Source organism: Eutrema salsugineum, unplaced genomic scaffold (genome assembly GCF_000478725.1).
Source record: "Eutrema salsugineum unplaced genomic scaffold, Eutsalg1_0 scaffold_10, whole genome shotgun sequence".
Lineage (NCBI taxonomy): Eukaryota > Viridiplantae > Streptophyta > Magnoliopsida > Brassicales > Brassicaceae > Eutrema > Eutrema salsugineum.
In genome coordinates, this window is record NW_006256908.1 from 11,640,383 (window position 1) to 11,660,320 (window position 19,938).

A 19,938-nucleotide genomic window follows, 5' to 3' on the forward strand; every position below is an offset into this window, starting at 1 on the left:
GTCTATGCCGGGCCTCTAGTCCCAGCGTTGGCCTACTTTCAAGAAAACAACGTACGGTTTGATTTCAAGATCGTAGTTAGATATTGATTCTTTTTCTTTTTTTTTGTTCTTTTTATCTCGGATGATTTTTGTCGAGCTCTATCTTTCTTGCTTTTATAATCAGCGAACCTCTTTAACCAAAAAGAACAAATTTGGGCGGTCATTGAAGAAGGTGTGTGACGTGTTGAGTTTACTATTGAAGACGTGTAGGGAGAGATGGTGACTCAGCTTGTGGGAACTGGGAAGAGATCAGCTTTAATGTTACTGAGCCAACGAGAAAGAGCGTTTCACCTTGATTTCGCCACGTGTCGTTTCGAGTAAGAACACGTGGACATCTTCCGGAGCATTTTGCCGTCTCGATCTTTTTTTAGCCTCCCAATTTCTATCTACCGATTATTTTATCTCAACTCTCAGATCGGTCGGTTGTAACTCCGATCAACCTCACATCGATCTAGGCTAATTCAGTTCTCATATTGGCCCACTTATGGCCCTACTTATGGCCCAGTTTTATCTAATTAGTTTAGCAATTTTTTTTGTGGCGAACCTTATTCTTTTACCTATTTTGCTAAAAATGCTCTAATAACTTGAAAATTTTCATTTTTAAAAAAATCAACAAAAGTAACAGAAAGTATTAATTCCGTAGTAAATTCAAAGATTACGTTATTCGATTTTAACTCTCTTTAACTCTGTTTAGAAAAATAATTTAAGTTTGAACAAATGTAAAATATTTCACCTAAGATTGTTTGTTACTTTGTTTATGTTAACAATTGCTGCGTCTTACGTAACTTTTTCCAACACTCTCACAATCTTTATCACTTTTAACAAAACTATAAATGCAAATGCGAAACACAAAATACTCTTTTTATCTATCTTAAGCATTTTCCTCTTTCTCAGAGTCATGTTGGTTTCAAAAACGTTATTTCATTCAAGAATCAATCTACCACAATGCAAATTTTATAACTAAAAAAATAGACTGTTCGATCTTGAGTAACTTATACATTAATGAAATAAGAAAAAAGAAAAGAGATTTTAGGAGAAAAGAGTAGAGTAAAAGAGTAAGTTCCAAGTATCAGGCAAACCAGGAAGACACCAATGGCTACAGTCATTGCCAGGATGGTTCCCACTGAATGCAGAAGGATGAGCATCTTTACGAAGCTGAGACAGACCGGTTATGTCGAGCCAGTAGACCGGTTTCTTCAATCTCCTCATCACTTTGTTTAATACCACCCAAGCCATTGGCGTCCCTCCTGGATACCTCCTCCCGTAGAATGGCTGCGTCTGACTCTTACATGACTTCATCGGCTCTCCCCAATCTTTTCCCCTGCAAAACAAAATATCGTCTAATTAAGTAATGCCTATATAATGTTTTAGAAATAGCATATCTATAATGACCTAGAAAAATGGTGTATGATATCAAAATGTTATCTAAGTAATAATGTCTAGGAAATGCTTAGGATTAACGTAAAACACCTAATTCTTGGTCATCCGACCTAACAAAACCTTACACGAATTTCTTATTAATTAGACCAAACAAATGAACTAGTAGAAAGGAAGAACTAAGTTGGTTGGTTTACTCACTCGTAATGAGTAGGAGAAACGCCGTTGAAGAAGACTTTGGTCTTAGAAGGATCGACGTATGCATTAACCCATCGAGCCCAAGTGGTCATTCCTTTGTAGAAAGCGACGAGCCTGTTCATGTCTTTGTACAATCTATTCCCATCTTCCATGTAATCCCACCTGGTCACCAAACACACACACCCACGTCATCTAATTAGTCAAAAGGTCAAAACTCAAAAAAAGAGACAGAGCCAAAGAAGAAGGAAACAAAAACGTACGGCTGGATGTGCTCGGTGTGGGTCCACCAATGCCAGCTGTTGAAAATCAAGACGTCCATGCCTCTCCACATTTTGCCTTGCTTAATGGAATCCAGCTTAAGCACTCTCCCAACTTTCTCCGAATCTAAATCCACTAAGAACTGTGTTCTGTATAGCATCAACGTCACTCCGTATTCCTGCGTCCGTACCATTACCACAAAACTCACTTTTTTATTTCACTTAAATGTATAATTTCCACCTTCTTGTAAACTGGTTTGTATTTTGTGAAACGGTTTAAAAACTGTATACAATGGTGCTATTTTCGGCCATGTGCTCAAAATATCATGAAATAATCGACTATTTTTTTTGCGTGGCTCATGATCATAATAAAGGTCATAACATGACATGATATTCCGGGAGATTCTCTTTTTGGGGAAATAGGCCACTAATCACGTTCATCTCTTAAATGCTCTGCTCATTCTCTTGTCCTAATATTATTTTTTAATGACTAAATATATATACGTTAGCAAACCCTTATATTTATATCAAATCAAAAGAGACAAAGACATATAAAACTTTATCCTTTGTTTTCGATAACTTTATCCTAGTTAAAACATGAAAGAAAAAGAAAAAAAAAATGAAAACTTTTACCTCACTTTCCAGACTAGTAAAGCTAAAACCCACTTAATTTCTTTCAAGTGAAATATCATACCTCAATAAATATCTACTTATTTTAATGGAATAACTATTATAAACTAATTGAAAGAACAAACCTACCTCGAAGGTGAGTGAAGCTAGACCCTTTTGGCGAAGAAGAGTGTAACGAGTGTTAGGAACCCAAGAGTGAATCAGACAAGCTAGAGATTGCCACATGTTTGTGCTTAGTGAATCTCCAACGAACATTATCTTCTTCCCTCTCATCTTCCTCAAGAAATACAACCCATTAAATCTGAAAAAAAATAACAAGAGACATCTCACTTCTAGACGGGGAAGAAAAAAAATAAACCCATTTCTCAGCTGGTTTAACGGATCGAAATTCGTCTGGTTTTTGAACTAATTTCGAGGAACGTTACTTAACAAAAAATGTTAAAGTTTAAACTGTTTATTTACTTAATCAACGTCACTTTGGTTTGTGCTTCGGATTCGATTTTACACCTTTTTGGAGAGTGAAATGATGGGATATCGAGACATAATTGCTCCAAAGAAACTCTCACAAAAGTTTCAAATTTTGAAATCCAAAAAGGCAAAAAAAAACAAAGAGAAAAATAGTAAGAGAGAGAGCACTCAAGAGGAGAGAGAATACTATCTAACTTTGATTTGGAAAGCTTTTAGTTACCCTTCTTACCAATGTGCTTAAATATCTCTGTTATAGGCAGTAAATCAACACAGAAGTCTCCTCCTTTCCATATTTATTAGTGGAAAGAAAAGAAACAGTTTTGATTCACAAATCACAATAGAACAGGAAATTTAAAAAAAAAACAAAGAAATTTCACTGAGTAAATACAAACAAAAAAAATCAAATTTTCACCATGTCCAATTTATGATTGTATCTAATTTATGGGGGAACAAAAAAAAAATCAAAAAGGATTAGTCTTGAATCAAAGTCGAGTGTTAAAACCAAACCCAGAACTAAAGAATGTAAGAAGATAAAGAGAGAGAGAGAGAGAGAAGAAGAAGAGTGTACCTGGGGAGAGAGCAAGAGGATGGTTGCCATCGATACTTAAGGTAAACATTGTCGGGACGACCATACTTCTTGCAGTTAAACTGTGGATCTATGAATGGACATTTATAAGGATTGTAAAGTGGATACTTTGCGTCATAAACCCAATTCCCTCTAAACCAATTGCATCTCCGAGAAGCTAGCTCTCTTCTTCCTGCTTCCACACCATCGTTGCTGCTGCTTGTGTTAGTGTAAGCAGAGACTATGGAAAGACAGAGGAAGAAGAAGAAGAAAAGAGAAGGGTTTTCTTGGGAAGAGAAACCCATTCCTCTCTCTCTCTCTCTCTCTCTCTGTTTTCTTCGATCTGAGATTGAGATCTTCTGTGTTTTCTGGTAAGTGATTGGTGTGGGAAAAGAGGTGTCTTGGACTGTTTTGTTATATAATACTTCAGACCCCAAAATAGAGAAAGAGAGAGAGAGAGAGAGAGAGAGAGAGTGAGAAAAGATTGATAGTTCACATCACATGGGAAGGCGGAAACAAGAAACAAGATCCTTTTTGTGTCCTTATTCGTTTAATAATACTAGTGTTTTAATTGGTACTAGGTACGTTCCAAGAACTAATTTCTCATTTTGTCCAACTTATGTTTTTACTGTTGTAATATCTTTTCGTTTCTCTAGATTTTTTTTTCTCTAAATTATTTTAACAGGAGGAAAATGTTGAGATTTCAGATTTGAATTGAATCGCAGGCAGTGTGTTACACAAAGAAAAGACTTACGTTTTAGTTAACTTGATTCACATAAGCTAAGACAAAAATAACTTTGGCAGTTGCTAAATTAAAAATAATGGAGAATTAAATTACCTATTATTCTGTACAATTTTTTTTGTTAGTATGTACTAAAAAAAGTTGAAAAATCTTGTATATATATAAATTAGTAGAAAATTTTGGATTTATCTCATTCAACAGGATTTTTTTGAATATTTGATAAAATCATTTCATATTCCTCCATTTTTATTTTCTTTCTGTTAGTTTTTTTTTTTTGCTAGTTACATATTGAAGTCCGAATATTTATTGGTAATTTTGTCACTTGTAGTTGTAGCTAAGGGCAATAGTTTAATTGGATATAGGTCCCTTCTGTTCTGCATTGTACTCGATAATTCATCATGGTCGTTACCTATAAAATAACTGTCTTTAAAAAACACAAACAATAAAAAGATTTGTTGGTAACTATAAAACTCATATCCAGTATTATCGCCAGCTAAAAAAAATACACTTTTTCTATATAGATTTTTTATTATGAAAGGATTAAAAGGACGAGAAAAAACTCACAAAAGTAGGCTTTGGTGGGTAAAGGATGCCAAAAAATTTAGGAAAATTTCATGAAATTTTAGTTCGTGAGAGCCGACGCGGGACCAACTTTGACTTTAAACCGGTTTGCACTGATAAGTTTATACGTACGTGTATATACTTGTGACCCCACATATAGTAAAAGGGGAAAAGCCATTTATCGTCCAATTAGTATTTTGCTAAGGTAAATAAAAATATTAACTGTTATTATTACTGGAATGATGAATTTTGTGTTATTAAATATTCGCTAAGAGAAAGATACTTTAAACTTGTGACTATTACTATTGGAATAATGAATAGGAAAGTGTGACCGTTCGTGCCTACTTAAAACTTATATTATTTTTTCATCGTTTTTTATTTAACAGAGATATCATATCTACAAATTTTCAATGATGAAAGAGTGTGAATACATGTGGAGACAGTATCTACACATCTTCGCATCCATTTTTTTGTCAATCTACACAACTTCTCAATTCTCATCATCATCTTTTCGCCGGTGATTATGGACAATTTCTTCTACTTTTACGAAGATTAAATGTAAGAAATAATCATCGGTGGATCTAGATTGAATTAAGACGTGTTGAAAACTGAAAAGGATAAATATAGTGCCATGTAGCCAGATGAACTCGTGAAATTATAATTATATAATAGATTTATTTGCTCTAGTATGCAAAAGGTAAATCTAGAGAACTAACATGCCAAAAAATTCCTCATATTCCATTTATAAGATAGCAAATTTATATATGTATATACAAATTTATATATGTATACACAATCCATACTAATACAAAATGTTGGAATATAGTTTATAATTAACAAAATAAAATAAAATTTTGTGTAACTAGATATCTTATGAACTAAAAATGAAACAAAATATGAGATTTTCGTAATGCATAATTGCATATATTTACCGGGGGTAAAAAACACTTTGAAGCTCGACCACCTAATTTTATGAATGGTCACTAAAAATTCTTCCACCCGAAACCAATGTAATCATGTGTTCTTTCGTCAATCCAATGCACAATACAATGTATAACCAGTACAAGATTCCAAGATCTAGCCAGTTTTTTTTTATGTAGGTATCATCCGATCGATAAAAAGGCCATATAAGTCTCTTATGTGAATCAGAATTAAATTAGAGGTACAATAAAGCTTGGAGAGTTAGTTAATCGAGATCCAAAATCGAAGCTTGGATATAAGTAAATAAGTTAGCTAATCGAGATCTAAAAGTCGAAGCAACACCAGGTGATAAGTTTAGGGTACGTATACCGAACAAATTAATACTAGTAATTTGCTGGAGATGGGAGTGTTCAATAATTGTGAAGGAGATAAAGATTGGTCCACCCACGTTTCTCCATTTTCAATCTCTCAGTATAATTTTATTAAGTGACAGAAACACAACTGGTGATCATCTTTTTGTTTCTTTTACACATGACATATCATTAATTTTGAGTACTATGAGATGTTAAAAAAGGCAAATTAAGTTTCATCCTTCGTATGAGTTGGAAAATGATCAATGTATTTATTGATTTATAACGTTATTCTCATTTTGATTCAACTTTAAGAACACAAAAATGCCAATCATTCGTTAATATGCACATTTTAATTTAATTTTCATTTTTCTCGTTTGTGATACCAACAGTCATAGTATTGTTTGTTTTTATGAGCAATAAAAAGCAATCAAGTGCTGGTAACTGAATACTATTCAATGAATAGTCATATCAATTTCCGGTGGACATAATTTATCATTAATTAATGACACTTTAAAATGATTATTGCAGATTTTTCTAAAAATTAATAGTGTAAATTTTGGTTTATGTTATCTCAAAAAATCATCATAGCCCCTGTCGATGTTGTTTTGACAATACAAACAATGTGAAATCTACATAATGAATAACATAGAACGTTAATTTGGGCTATAAAGTCTCATGAATCCAGATTTGGGAATTAAAATGTCATTAGTCAAGTGACACAAAATTCCTGAACTTCCGAGAATAATGAATTTATGGCAGATTTGACAAGAAAGTGCCCAATTGAGCAAACTCATATCATAAGGTCATACTTGTAATGTTAATGCATATCTATAAAAGCACATTGTCTTTATCACCAAGCTTTATGCCCCTACCTAGCATCCGCAACATCATTCAATTCAATTCTCGACTTAAATGATTTCGTAGATACTAGTATACTACTAGTATGGGAAGACCAATAAAAAATTATACATTTTGTAATATCGCCGAAAACTAAAAAGAGGAGTCCATTGAGTCATTGAGTTCCAATTGCGTCAACGGAAGAAAGTTTAGTTTGGGCCAGAAAATATGGATCTGAGCCCAAATTACCCATCAACACTATTGTTACCGATTATCAAATTAAAAAATTATATTTAACACATGTTCATGGTTAAATAATTGCATGTGCGGTGACTTTATACTTACAAGTATGAGAGAATGTGATAATGTCATCAGCCTTCAGTTTATTTTTTTACCACAAACTGTTTCCAACCACAGCCATACAAGAATTTCTTGCCGTTCCTCCCATTTGAAGATATATTCGATACTTTTCATCTTTGGAATCTTGTATATATCCGTTGCTCCACATTTGAATTCGTCAAGCTCATCATGTTGATCCCACTGCTTTAACAATTTACAAAGCATAATCCACAGATACAGAAGTTTAATTATGTAGAAAATAGGTCAAAAGCCAATGATCATATTTTCTGAAACTTGTTATACCTGAGTTCCCATTGGGAGTGCAACCTTCCACAAATCCTCTTGAAACGGGACTTTTGGGGTCGGTTTCATTTGGCAAACTTTCAGTTCGGTTCAACATGGGTTCCGTTTGGTTTGGATAAAAAAAGATTAAGAATATATATATATATATATATATATATTCATAGACATCAGAATATATTGATTTGTTTTTACTGTACACCAGTCTACTAATGTTCAACATTGTAAGAGAAAATCTGAATTATCAGATAAAGTAGAAAAGTTTTTTTTTTTGGGACAACTTGAAAAGATTCGTACTATGCAGATTTAAGGAGAAAATAAGAAATGGCAGAGCATTTTTTGTTCTCTCTTTGACTAGAAATTATTTGAACCGCATTTTAATGTTAATGGCATGTGCCAATTTCCCATATGCTCAACTAAACCATAACCAATGCATGGTGCATTCTAACTTAATCATAAACCATAGTTGTTTTATTTTTATTTTTAATAGAGTTTATGATGTTTCTAATTTATTAAAGTACACTTATTTTCTTATAAATAATGAACAGTCTATATAAAAAAAATGATTTTGCTAACCAAACAGGAAAAACGATTGAAATTAGAAGAACGAGATATAGCACTAATGTACAAACATAGTGATACACGTGAATATAGTTGAGCAAAAAAGAATGATAAACGTGAAGATAAACTGCGATAAATAGAATTTGTAAATATAACCTAAAATTTTGTACATATTATTAAAAACTTAAAAACATTGGTGAATTTTAATGAAAAAAATCATAAAATTTTAATGATTAAAAGTTTAGATGTCGAAGGAGAAAAAACAAAGAAGAGAAATTCGACTTCAATTATATGATGGCGTGACTGAAGTAACAGAGAAAGACAAGACCAACATGTGTCACCAATCATGTTGTTTAACTCTTGCCCCCACTTTCATGTTTGTTTATCCTATAATTATAAAACAACCTTTTTATAAAATTAATTAAAAAAATCTTGATTATGTTTTGTATTTGTTGGAAAAAGTCCACAAAAAACAAAATGCTTCAATTGACGGAAAAATTATTAAATCAACTTTTTTTATAGAAAAAAATCAGCCATTTGATATTTGTTTCTAAATATTTTTGACTTATTAGAAATTTACAGGTAGTGATGAATATGGTAATTATTATGTCAGTAAACCTAATTTATTATATTATATTAATTATTATTTTTTAAGTAAAATAATTATCACATTCGTCACCATCAATTTCACCGCATACCATCATTCTTTTTGTTCACCATCTTTATATAGAAAGATTTAGAACCATATATCTAATAAATTTTTAGATACGTAATCCTAAATTCCTGAATACATTGATACCACTATCACCATTATACCGCTATTGCCGTCACTACTACCACTAATAAACAATTTATTACAATGACAACATCAACAACGACAAAGACAGCGGCAATTGTATTACCGGTACGGTGGTGATAACGATGACAGGCAGAGCAATGGCTATAACGATGGTGATGACAAATACAATGACAATGAGGCAACAACGATAGTGGTGATGGCAACAACAACAGTAATGAAGATAAAAGTGCTTGCACCTGTAAAAGGAATAGAATTTGATCTATGGTCGATGATCGTTGCTGCTAACAACGACGAAAGCGAACATGCATGGTGTATTTAGTTTTTTTGCCTTACTTTTAAAAAATTTGAGACATGGTGCATGTGGAGTGTTTATGAACAGCACATACGCTCCCTCATTTACGAAAAGCCCATCAGTTATAGTGTTTTTTTATATTTTCTTTTAGATATCACGAGTTATAACTAAAAATACTTGTAGGTCTATTTTATCTTACTATACTATTTTTTTCACAATCATTTTAGTTAAGAGAAATTAAGAGAAATTACATAAATAGTATAGTAAGATGAATTATCGTAGTTAATTTTTTAAAAACTTGTTAATTCGACATATATTTGTAGTTTATGATCGAAATACCCTAATCTCTGTGAAAAAAATGATTGTTATAAAATTGGTAATGCAATATTACCTTTAGATTTCAATATTATGTTGACGAAACCCAAAAGGATACTTTGTTTTATTTGTAAATATCATGTTTTTTTTTATTAATGAAAAAAGTGATGATAAGAAAATTATATTAGATTGTTGAAAGAGATGATGATGAATGTAAAGAAGATTCATAATTTCATATCATATCAGCATATGCTCACATGATAGCATCTAACCTCAGGTGGCAACAGATAAATTCAAGGCAATATGCCAATACATAAGTGATCTGTTAAATTTACATTATAATAAGGATATGTTTTCAATTATCCACACATGCAGCCGTTTTTCTAATACTATATAAAAGGTTTTCCCTCATTTATAAATCCTTCTAAATTTAGTTGCAAACGATACGAAAATTTTCCTCTACACTAGATACCGAACACCAACAGAGCAGGCAAATAAATAGAGTTGACACCGCAGCAGAAACGTTGGCTACAGGAAAAAGTGGCAGCAACAGAAGACCTCAGCAAAACTGTTTTACCAAATTATAATTTAGATTAACTATTTCAATCTAAGAGAAAATACTTATTTATTATAGAAATTCAGAGTAAAGGCAATTTAATACCGAAAATTTGCGGGTTGACAAAAAAATTGCGACTTGGACGCTAATGCGATCTACATATATTCTTTGCTTGCACTGACATTATGATCGTGAAGTTTGAAAATCATAAAATAACATATGAAACATAGGATACCCTGAACTAATAATCCTAGTAGTTAAGCTAGACAAGCGTGGATTGAGCTTTAAATAAAATTAGTATTCGATTAATTAAGAAAACCAGATAATGCTTATACGTGTTTTTGTATATATTATCAAGTATCACGGTATAAGAGATACAGAGGTGGATACAAATATACCACAGAAAACCATGTAATAGGTAATTGAAATTGATGCTGTTAAAAAAAAAGGTAATTAAAAATGGTAATCCAATAAGTAAACAATGCGGGTACAATAAATTGTCATTATCTTCATGACTATGTGTAGTTGCAAGAACCAAGGAATTATCTTCGTTTTTTCATGTAAAATATAAGCACTTAGAAGGTTTTAAATACAGAAAATTATGCCCGTTATAAATTAATATAATTAGATGTTTGTAGGTTGTAACCATTTATATTATGTATTGTTCTTTTTATTAGTTATTTTTTAATTAAATATTAAATAACGTTTAAATATAAAAATACAAAAAATAGAATTTTTTAAACTTCGCACTTAAATTAAAATTCTCTTTTGCTAAAATTTAACTTAAATAATATATATAATAGAACAGATAGAATACTATTTATTATTAAATGAAAATAGATGTATAATAATCCAGAAATTGAAATAGGTGCATAATTTATTTCGTAGGGAGAAAATCCAAGATCTTGTGGCTTGTGGTTCTTAGTAGGTGTGGCACTTTCTATATATATACTCTGTCCGTTTCATAATAAGTGTCGTTTCAGATTTTATTTTTTGTTTCAAAAAAGTGTTTTTTTGTATTTTTAATGTAACTTTTTACCCTTATTTCCCGTTTTATCCCTCATTTAAAGATAATAGTCTTTGTAATTAAATATTATAAAAATATATTAATAAAAGATATATTTGTATATTTTATTAAATTCTTAATCTATGTAAAATGTATCAAAATGACACTTATTATGAAAGGGAGGAGAATTCAGTCTCCAATTCTCAAAAACTGAATACAAAATTATCTGGAATCTTAGATAGGCGCATATAAGCAAAATATTCTGTACAGTACTTAATTTATTTAATATTTGTAAATTCCCCATGTTCTCATCGATCAAATTCAGAGCCATAACTTGAATATCATCAAGCATCATTTTAAATACCGTAATTTATTAAGTGATAAAATATGTTTGCCGCAGCCAATCAAATGTCCACATCAAGCACATTTCGTTGAACTGCATTTTGATTTTATTCCAAGAGCGACAAATATAGAGGCTGAAGATTACTTTGTATTCTTATGAGGCAGAGCTGAAATATTAAATTTAATATGAAGGTCGGTTGAACAAAAACAAATAAGGTATTTCAACGTCTAATTCCACCGTTTATTTATATATGAAACCCGAATGTTGTTATTATAATTACCAAGTAAGATGCCCCGACAGTGATCTAATCGAGTCTAAAAAGATGTAAACACATCATTAGCAGGTAATTGCACTTAGTTTCCAGTTTCCACACATTTCCTCTTTTGTCTTTTTTTTATTGGGTCCATTCACACTCATGCTCATACATTACAGCCTGAGCATTCTATTAAACTTATATGTTTTGTATGTCTCCAGCGGAACAAACAATGTGACATGCGTTGAATGACAGACTAATTGTGATTGGTGTGGTCTTTGCTTATCGGTGTAAATTGTTCTTTAAAATCTTAAAATTAAAGCTGTGGAAGATATTGTATTATAAGTTTGCTCATTTGTTTATCATTTAAAATGGTGGAATACTAAATTATCTGGATCAATCATAGCGTTGTCGAAATGTTAATTTACAAGTATCTAGTATTCTTTTTTTTTTGAAGTATCTAGTATTATTTTTTTACTGAAACAATTCGACATCCACATGAAATTTGCTGCATATGAGTGAGGTGTCTTTTAAATAACATGTTCAAGTTACAAAGGTGTATTTTATGAGTAAGATGTCTTTTAAATAACATGTTCAAGGAGAAATTGTTACAAAAGTGTATTTTATGCGTTTTAAAGGCACAGTTTCACATATACGTGCTTCTCCATCTATTTATTTTCTACAATTGAGAAGCATGTAGTCATCTAAAATTATTATAGTAATTTAACTCTACTCTATTTTTGGGGGTTATAATATAACTTGACGGGATTTTTCTACTACTTTATTATGCATGTTTTGTTTACGGTTAAGTGGAAAAAGAACTGGTTTTGGTGAACCGGGATTTCGTGATTTGGTGAGTCACTGTCGTCGTCAGTTTGGCGGGCTTGAGGACAGTTTTCGAATAATCCGTCGGTGTTAACAGAACAATCCGTTATTGGAATTAAACGGCGTTAACATTGACTGTGTGCTTAGCTGGCAGACGCATCGGTGAAGTTAAGAACCCAGCTGGCATGTTCAGCGTTTGCTTTTTTCCCTATTTTGCCCCTACGTTCTTCTATTTGTTTTTTTTTTTTTTTGACAACATTTGTTTTCTTTTATAATCGTTTTGTAATCTTTCTCTTTTCGTATTATTTAACGACATGTTCTTATATATCATTTTTGTTATTTATATATTTTTATTTAATTAACTGCTATTTACATTTATAGAGCATTCATCCGTTGGAAAAAAAAATCATTCAGGAATTTAAATTTTCATTTGAAAATTATTTCGGAGTGAGAACTGAGAAGCATGGCCAAGAGACAAATAAAATAACATAAGGCATGCATAATGCTTGGTGCAATGTATGTAATTAGTGGTTCCGTAGGTCTGAACGGTACGGACTATTCACAAAATAAAAATGAAATAGTAGTACTAGAAAGTAGTTATGAGTATTAACTATAGTATTAACTAGCTTTGTTTGATGAATTTAAATAGTAATAATCTACAAAAAAAGAAAAAAAAATGCTACGACAGGCTTTTCAAAGGACGCCCGTTAACAAAATTAAATCAACTATATTAAACAAATTTGCCAGCTCTGCACTTTTTTTTTGCTGTTGTTCCATTTTCCATTAAACCTCTTTTTGCTCTCTTCTCAACACGGAAATATTTCATTTAAAGACTTGTAATATTTCAATATTTCGTTTAAATATGAATAGGCTATTGTCACAAAGATTACTTTATATGCCTATATAAGTTATATAATATTACAATAAACATGGTGGCTTGAACAAAAGTTTTGCTGGCTTGATAAATACATCTACTTCGAAATACGATTTTGCCCATGATCGTGCTGTCTCTGAGTACGAGGGTTGAAAGCCCTAGGTGGCATTTTCTCATTTGAGTCTTTTTCTATAACTCTTTTTATTTCCATTTTAGTTGGTCAAATCTTTAAATAACAACAAAAAGTCGATTTGTTGAATTATTTTCAATTTGATAAACTCCTTTCATTGTGAAATATTCAATACATATTACATTATAGAACTACACTAGGTTTAAGTTTACACTAGGTAATATTTGAACGTCTAAGAAATTACCATTACAATTTAATCAATTAAGCGGCAAATTTAATGCGAGAGTTCTGTACAACGCCCCTTAAAGTGGGTTTGATAAATGACAATATGCAAACAAACAAAAAAAAATGATAATATAGTTACATGTCGTGCATTGAATATGCTATAGAGGTTTAGTGCTAAATTCTAAAGATAGCCTGCTTATGCTATCGTGTAATTAAATAAAAGTTGTAAGAAAATTAAATTTTGATGGAGTATCATTTTGGGAACATGAGTGAACGTGCTTGAATCTGCGTGCCTTGACATTTTGGGCAAAAAGAATTAAATCTTATACTAATATCACGGCAGAGGCTATTTAAATACAGTACTCATTACTCTCATTCTATAGGTTTTACGCATTTTCTTACTCGAGGCTTGATTAGAGTAAATATATATTTTATACAGTACACTTAACAAATGCAATGTATGTTTAATGGATACTCCATTCGTTTTCCTCAACACGAAGCAATGTATGATAAATATTCCGAATTATTTAAGAATATTCACGAAATGATCCCATTATATATACGAAAACGTCGAAAAGAGTCTAATTTAGTTTGTTGTCGAATAGTGTGTGCGTCAACTATTTTAGTCCATGTAGTTTATATAATAAATGATAGTTAGAAATTCGATAAATCACTGTATTTGTCCTTCAACGACAAGCAGCCGTGAAGACACGGGAGTGAGGAGAGAGACGCGTGATGAATAGCAGAAGAAGATCAATGTCATAATCTCAGGGAAATTTGTAATCTTTAATATAACAGGGCTAAATCAAATTTTTTCTTTTTTAAAACAAAATATTTGATTTTTCACCTTCATTCTTTGCTTCCTCCTTTTCTATTTATCACGAGATCTGTCTTCTTCTTCTTTCTCTCTCTCTCTCTTTCTCTCTGGACAGTACTTGTTTCTGTCCAGAGTTTTGTTTCTCTTTTAGCTTCGGTGGTGTGAGTTTCTGACTCCTGAGAAGAAGAAGAAGCTTAGGGAGAAGCCATTAGATTTTCTTTTTTGGTTTTCTAGATCAGATCAAAGTACGAGGATGTCTCATTCTCGAAGGCTTTCGCTAGAACCTGCTATAGACTCCATTACAGGACGATTTCGTGACTCTTTGAGTTTACAGAGAGACCATGACGTCGTCAACAAACCCGATTTCCGAGAACTCGATCTTGGTTCTCCTGTTTCTACCTTAATGCCACGTGTCTCCTCATCCTCCTCCTCCTCCGCCGCAGCGACTCCCACAAGCAGCTCCGGCTCCTCTGGCTCTGCTTCTGGTAAACCGTCGGTGACTTCTCATATGGTTAAGAGCCACTCCGGCGAGATTTCAAGCTCCGTTGTACCCGGATCCGGAATGCCGACGACCCGGAATCATAGAAGATCCGCTTCGACTGGAACGCCATTGATCTTCTCCGGCTCTAGCTTCTACTCAGCAACGACTCACAGCTCCGGTGGCGGTAGCGGCGCGACGTCCGCTGTGTCGCCGAGTCCCGGCGTTTTACCCGCCGGCAACATTTGCCCGTCGGGTCGGATCTTGAAAACCGGAATGGCGACTCGGGCCTCAAGCAGAACCGAGACTCTCTGCACAGGAACCGGGAATTACGGACACGGAAACGTCGTGAGAAGCGGCGGAGGAAGCAACGGGAAGTCGAGTAACGCGGCGGCGAGAGTGGCGGAAAACGGTGAAAACCCGGAGGAGTTGAAGAGACTGGGGAACGATATGTACAGAAGAGGGAGTTTCTCCGAAGCTCTATCGCTTTACGACAGAGCAATCTCATTGTCGCCGGAAAATGCAGCTTACAGAAGCAACAAAACGGCGGCGTTAACGGCGTTAGGACGGTTAGGAGAAGCCGTCAAAGAATGCCTTGAAGCTGTCAGGCTCGATCCTTCTTACTATAGAGCTCACCAAAGACTTGCTTCACTCTATCTCAGGTAAAAGCTTGAGAATTGTGATGATTGAAAGAAAAAGGTTGTTTTTTTAATCACTCTTTGTTTAATCTTGTTTTTGCTGGTTTAGACTGGGAGAAGCTGAGAACGCAAGACGTCATCTTTGTTATTCCGGGCAATGTCCGGATCAAGCTGATCTCCAACGGCTGCAGACGCTAGAGAAGCATCTCCGGCGATGTTGGGAGGCTCGAAAGATTGGAGATTGGAAAACCGCGATAAAAGAAACCGATGCAGCCATTGCAAACGGAGCTGATTCGTCTCCTCAGGTTAGAGATCATCCCCATAGCATAAGCCAGCTTTGTTGCATTTGCTTGTACATAACTTACAATGAGTTTTATTTTGGATTGTTTGGACAGCTTGTAGCTTGTAAAGCCGAAGCCTTTCTGCGTCTTAACCAAATAGAGGATTCGGATTTTTGTCTTTCTTGCATTCCAAGATTGGATCATCATTACCAATCTCAACCACAGGCGAAACTCTTTGGTATGATGGTTGAGGCTTATGTGCTCTGTATCCAAGCACAAGTTGATATGGCATTAGGAAGGTGAGCTTTCCAAGCTCTGAAAACTTGTGATTCTTAAGGATATGTTTCATTATTATTTTTGTTAGTTGCTTGTTTGAATTTCTCCAGTGAGTGAGTAGAGATGATAGGTTTGTTGCAGATTTGAGAACGCGGTTGTAAAGGCAGAGAGAGCTGCGATGCTCGATAAGACCAATCCCGAGCTCGTATCGGTTTTAAACAACGTGAAGATGGTTGTGAGGGCACGTACGCGTGGCAACGAGCTATTTAGTTCGGGGAGATACTCGGAAGCGAGCGTAGCTTATGGAGACGGTCTCAAACAAGATGATTCCAACTCGGTTTTGTACTGTAACAGAGCAGCTTGTTGGTATAAACTCGGTTTGTGGGAGAAATCTGTTGAAGACTGTAACCAAGCCCTCAAAATCCACCCTAATTACATCAAGGCACTTCTACGAAGGGCTGCTTCATATGGAAAGGTGAGCTTAGAAGTTAGAACGCAGTTCTATCAGTTAAGAACAAACAGTGTATATAAATGACAATGTTTGTTGAAATATAGCTTGGTCGGTGGGAGGACGCGGTTAGAGATTATGAGTTCGTAAGAAGGGAACTTCCAGGAGACAGCGAAGTTGCAGAGTCTCTAGAGAGAGCGAAAACCGCGTTGATGAACAGAAGTCAAGAATCTAAAAGCTTAGGATGCAATAACGAAGTTGAAGCAGTTTTGACAGTGGATAAGTTCAAGAGCGCAGTAACACTTCCCGGTAAGTTTTAAACAGAAACTCAAAAAAGGTTGAGATTTTGTATCAGTCTTGCTCAAGTGGAAACATAGTTTTTTCTTCAGGTGTCTCTGTGTTTCATTTCAAATCATCATCAAACCGACAATGCGAAGAAATCTCTCCCTTTATCAACACTTTATGCCTCCGGTATCCATTAGTACATTTCTTTAAGGTAAGACCACCCTTCAAAAATGTATATCAGTCTCTTTTAAACTCATATAATCAAATGTCTCGCAGTGTTTTAACCGAGAAAATGAAATGTTATTAGGTGGATGTGGAGGAGAGCTTAGCGTTGGCGAAGGCAGAGAGTATCAGGAAAGTTCCGACATTTAAGATGTACAAGAATGGAGACAGAGTGAAGGAGATGATTTGTCCGAGCCACCAGTTTCTAGAGGACTCTATAAAGCAATTCCTCTTATAATTTAAAAAGCCTATCATCACCATCATTCTCTGCTTCCCTATTATTTGATCCCAAGAGCCTATTTTAAGACCTAAGAGAAGAAAATTGAAAGATGGGAAAGAGCTTTTCTATCATTCAACAAATTATTCATTCTTTTTGTTTTTTTTGTTTCTATATATATTTTTTGGAGTTTGACCCTGCTTGCTTTGGCTATATTGCTAAATGCGTAAATGTTCAGAAGAATTGCAAGCTTCATTATCAATCTATGGTTGCCTTTTTTTATATATAAATAAGCAATTGATACTGATTTTGTGCGTGCTACATTCTCCAAATTTACGAAAGAGCTATGAAAAAAAACTGCATATAGTTATTCTGTTTGGTGTGGTTGCTTCAACCAAATACAGATCATAAGATTGGATCCATAGGGATAGATAGTAAGAGAAAATAGAGTAGTGAATTACAAATTACAAATAAGAAGGCAGTGTCCTGAGACTCCTGATGCAATACACTCAAGCCAGAGGGATTTGGGACTAACCAGAGTACAACATAGACAATAATGATACAGAAAACAGAGGAACTCTACGTTTCGCTATTATTCACCCCACATTCAGATGTTCTTGAACCATGTTTGTCCAGAGCCGCTGTTGCGGGTGCACACATATCAGATCACTACATTAAGAGCAAAAGAGGATCTCGTATCAGAATCAACTTATTTAATTCACCCTAAGGAAAGGAATCTCATCTACTTTACCTCTGCATCGTCTCCACCTGCACCGTGTTTAGCAGAACCATTTGTCTTATGGGCATCATCTGCTGCACATTTAGGCCAAATAAACCTTTGAAATCAGCAGCTAAATACGAAAGCTATTTCAACTATCTATCATCAAGCATTTGTTCTAAGTAAAAGAGCACCACACGAAAGAAGTGACAGTGAACACCTAGAGTGGAAAAGCACCAAAAAAGACTTTTGTAGGACATCAAAACATTATAGTTTAAGAGATTGCGTAGGTCCAGAGTGATCATCACCTCCTTCTTCCGGGATGTCAGAAGTCCATAAGGTCAGATTGTCCCTAAGGAGCTGCATAATTAAGGTGCTATCTTTGTAGGATTCCTCATTCAGAGTGTCAAGCTCTGAGATAGCTTCATCGAACGCTTGCTTAGCAAGGTGACATGCCCTGGATAGAAAATATAAAACAATCTCAAATTCCTGAAACAGTGAGTCTTTTTATGTTCTCAGTAACGAACACTCTCTAAACCTTTCAGGTGAGTTCATGATCTCGTAGTAGAAGACAGAGAAATTCAAGGCTAAACCCAATCTGATAGGATGTGTAGGAGGGAGTTTAGCCTCAGCAGCAGTAGTAGCAATCTGTAAAGAAAACCCAAAAAAGAAAAACTCAAAAGTAAAGCCAAGAAAACCGAGAATATCTAGTGATCAATAAACACTATAGGTAACTAGCAGAACACCTCATAGGCTTTCAAAGACTGATCAGCAGCCTCTTTCTTCTCATTCCCTGATTTGAATTCCGCAAGATAGCGGTAATAGTCACCTTTCCTGCAAAAACCAAACAAATCTTTAGACACAGATTTTTTTAATCTTAAGTTTAACATAAAGTAAAGAGCATTATTAGCTTACATCTTGTTAAAGAAGACAGTTGATTCACCCTCAGAAGCCGATGGAATCAGATGCTCATCTAACACAGACATTATATCAATGCATATGTTTGAAAGCTCTAGCTCAACCTTCTCCATATACTCTCTGATCCTCTTTACATTAACCTCATTCCCTTTCACTGTTTCTTTCTGTTCGATCGACGAGAAAATCCTCCACGAAGCTCTCCTTGAACCGATCACGTTCTTGTATCCCACAGAGAGCAAGTTCCTCTCTTCCACCGTTAGATCAACGTTCAATTTCGCAACATTTTTCATCGACTCCACCATCTCTGTGAAAAAGAATTCACATTTTCAATCCCATCTAAGGAAAAATCCCGAAAACCTTGATTCAATTCCTTGCTCAGATCGAAAATTCCCCTCTCGTACAATCAATCGATACGAAAACCATTGAGTTGTAAAGATCAAACCAAACGATCAAAAACCCCTTTAAATCTAAAATCAAAATTCAGCAAAACCAGACAAGAATCGAGCTAAGAAGATGTAAGAAAAAGACCTTCTTGGGAGAAAATCACATAACCCATTCGAGAGAAGAGAAGAAGTACAAGATTCCTTACCTTCATAGCGCTCAGACTGTTCAGAAAGCTTAGCGAGGTAGACGAAAGTGTCACGCTCTTTACCAGAACCCATGACCGATATTCACGATTTAGAAATCAAAGTATTCAAATCTCTAAGCTTTTTCGACTAATCCGAGTCTGTCTCTCGAAGATCGCTGTTCTTTTTGTTTTTTTTTTGTGTTTTTTTCCAGACGAAAGAAAGAACACAGAGAGAGAGATCTTTGAGCCGCGCGTAGGGATAAAACCGTAATTAACGCTAATTTAACGTGCAATCATTTCTCAAAA

The 19,938-nt window shown here is 34.2% G+C and overlaps 3 protein-coding genes across 4 annotated transcripts; 1 reads left to right on the plus strand and 2 right to left on the minus strand.

Moving 5' to 3' along the window:
- Positions 1-977: 977 nt before the first annotated feature.
- On the minus strand, positions 978-3,914 carry LOC18026453 (protein trichome birefringence-like 39). Its single transcript, XM_006411455.2, has 5 exons — positions 3,538-3,914; positions 2,631-2,802; positions 1,875-2,050; positions 1,618-1,776; positions 978-1,360 (listed from the first exon to the last, which is right to left on the minus strand). The coding sequence occupies exons 1-5, from the start codon at positions 3,837-3,839 to the stop codon at positions 1,069-1,071; spliced, it is 1,101 nt and encodes a 366-aa protein (XP_006411518.1). The 5' UTR covers positions 3,840-3,914; the 3' UTR covers positions 978-1,068.
- A 10,922-nt stretch (positions 3,915-14,836) lies between these two features.
- On the plus strand, positions 14,837-17,717 carry LOC18026454 (inactive TPR repeat-containing thioredoxin TTL3). Its single transcript, XM_006411456.2, has 7 exons — positions 14,837-15,723; positions 15,809-16,004; positions 16,095-16,279; positions 16,398-16,731; positions 16,812-17,013; positions 17,094-17,200; positions 17,297-17,717. The coding sequence occupies exons 1-7, from the start codon at positions 14,837-14,839 to the stop codon at positions 17,447-17,449; spliced, it is 2,064 nt and encodes a 687-aa protein (XP_006411519.1). The 3' UTR covers positions 17,450-17,717.
- A 56-nt stretch (positions 17,718-17,773) lies between these two features.
- Positions 17,774-19,934, minus strand: LOC18026455 (14-3-3-like protein GF14 mu). 2 transcript variants are annotated; one of them, XM_006411457.2, is made up of 7 exons: positions 19,654-19,934; positions 19,062-19,368; positions 18,893-18,980; positions 18,685-18,794; positions 18,455-18,603; positions 18,180-18,238; positions 17,774-18,097 (listed from the first exon to the last, which is right to left on the minus strand). In XM_006411457.2, the coding sequence occupies exons 1-7, from the start codon at positions 19,724-19,726 to the stop codon at positions 18,095-18,097; spliced, it is 789 nt and encodes a 262-aa protein (XP_006411520.1). In that variant the 5' UTR covers positions 19,727-19,934; the 3' UTR covers positions 17,774-18,094. The 2 variants fall into 2 exon arrangements, with proteins under 2 accessions (XP_006411520.1, XP_006411521.1); XM_006411458.2 differs by having other exon boundaries at positions 18,180-18,241.
- Positions 19,935-19,938: the final 4 nt, after the last annotated feature.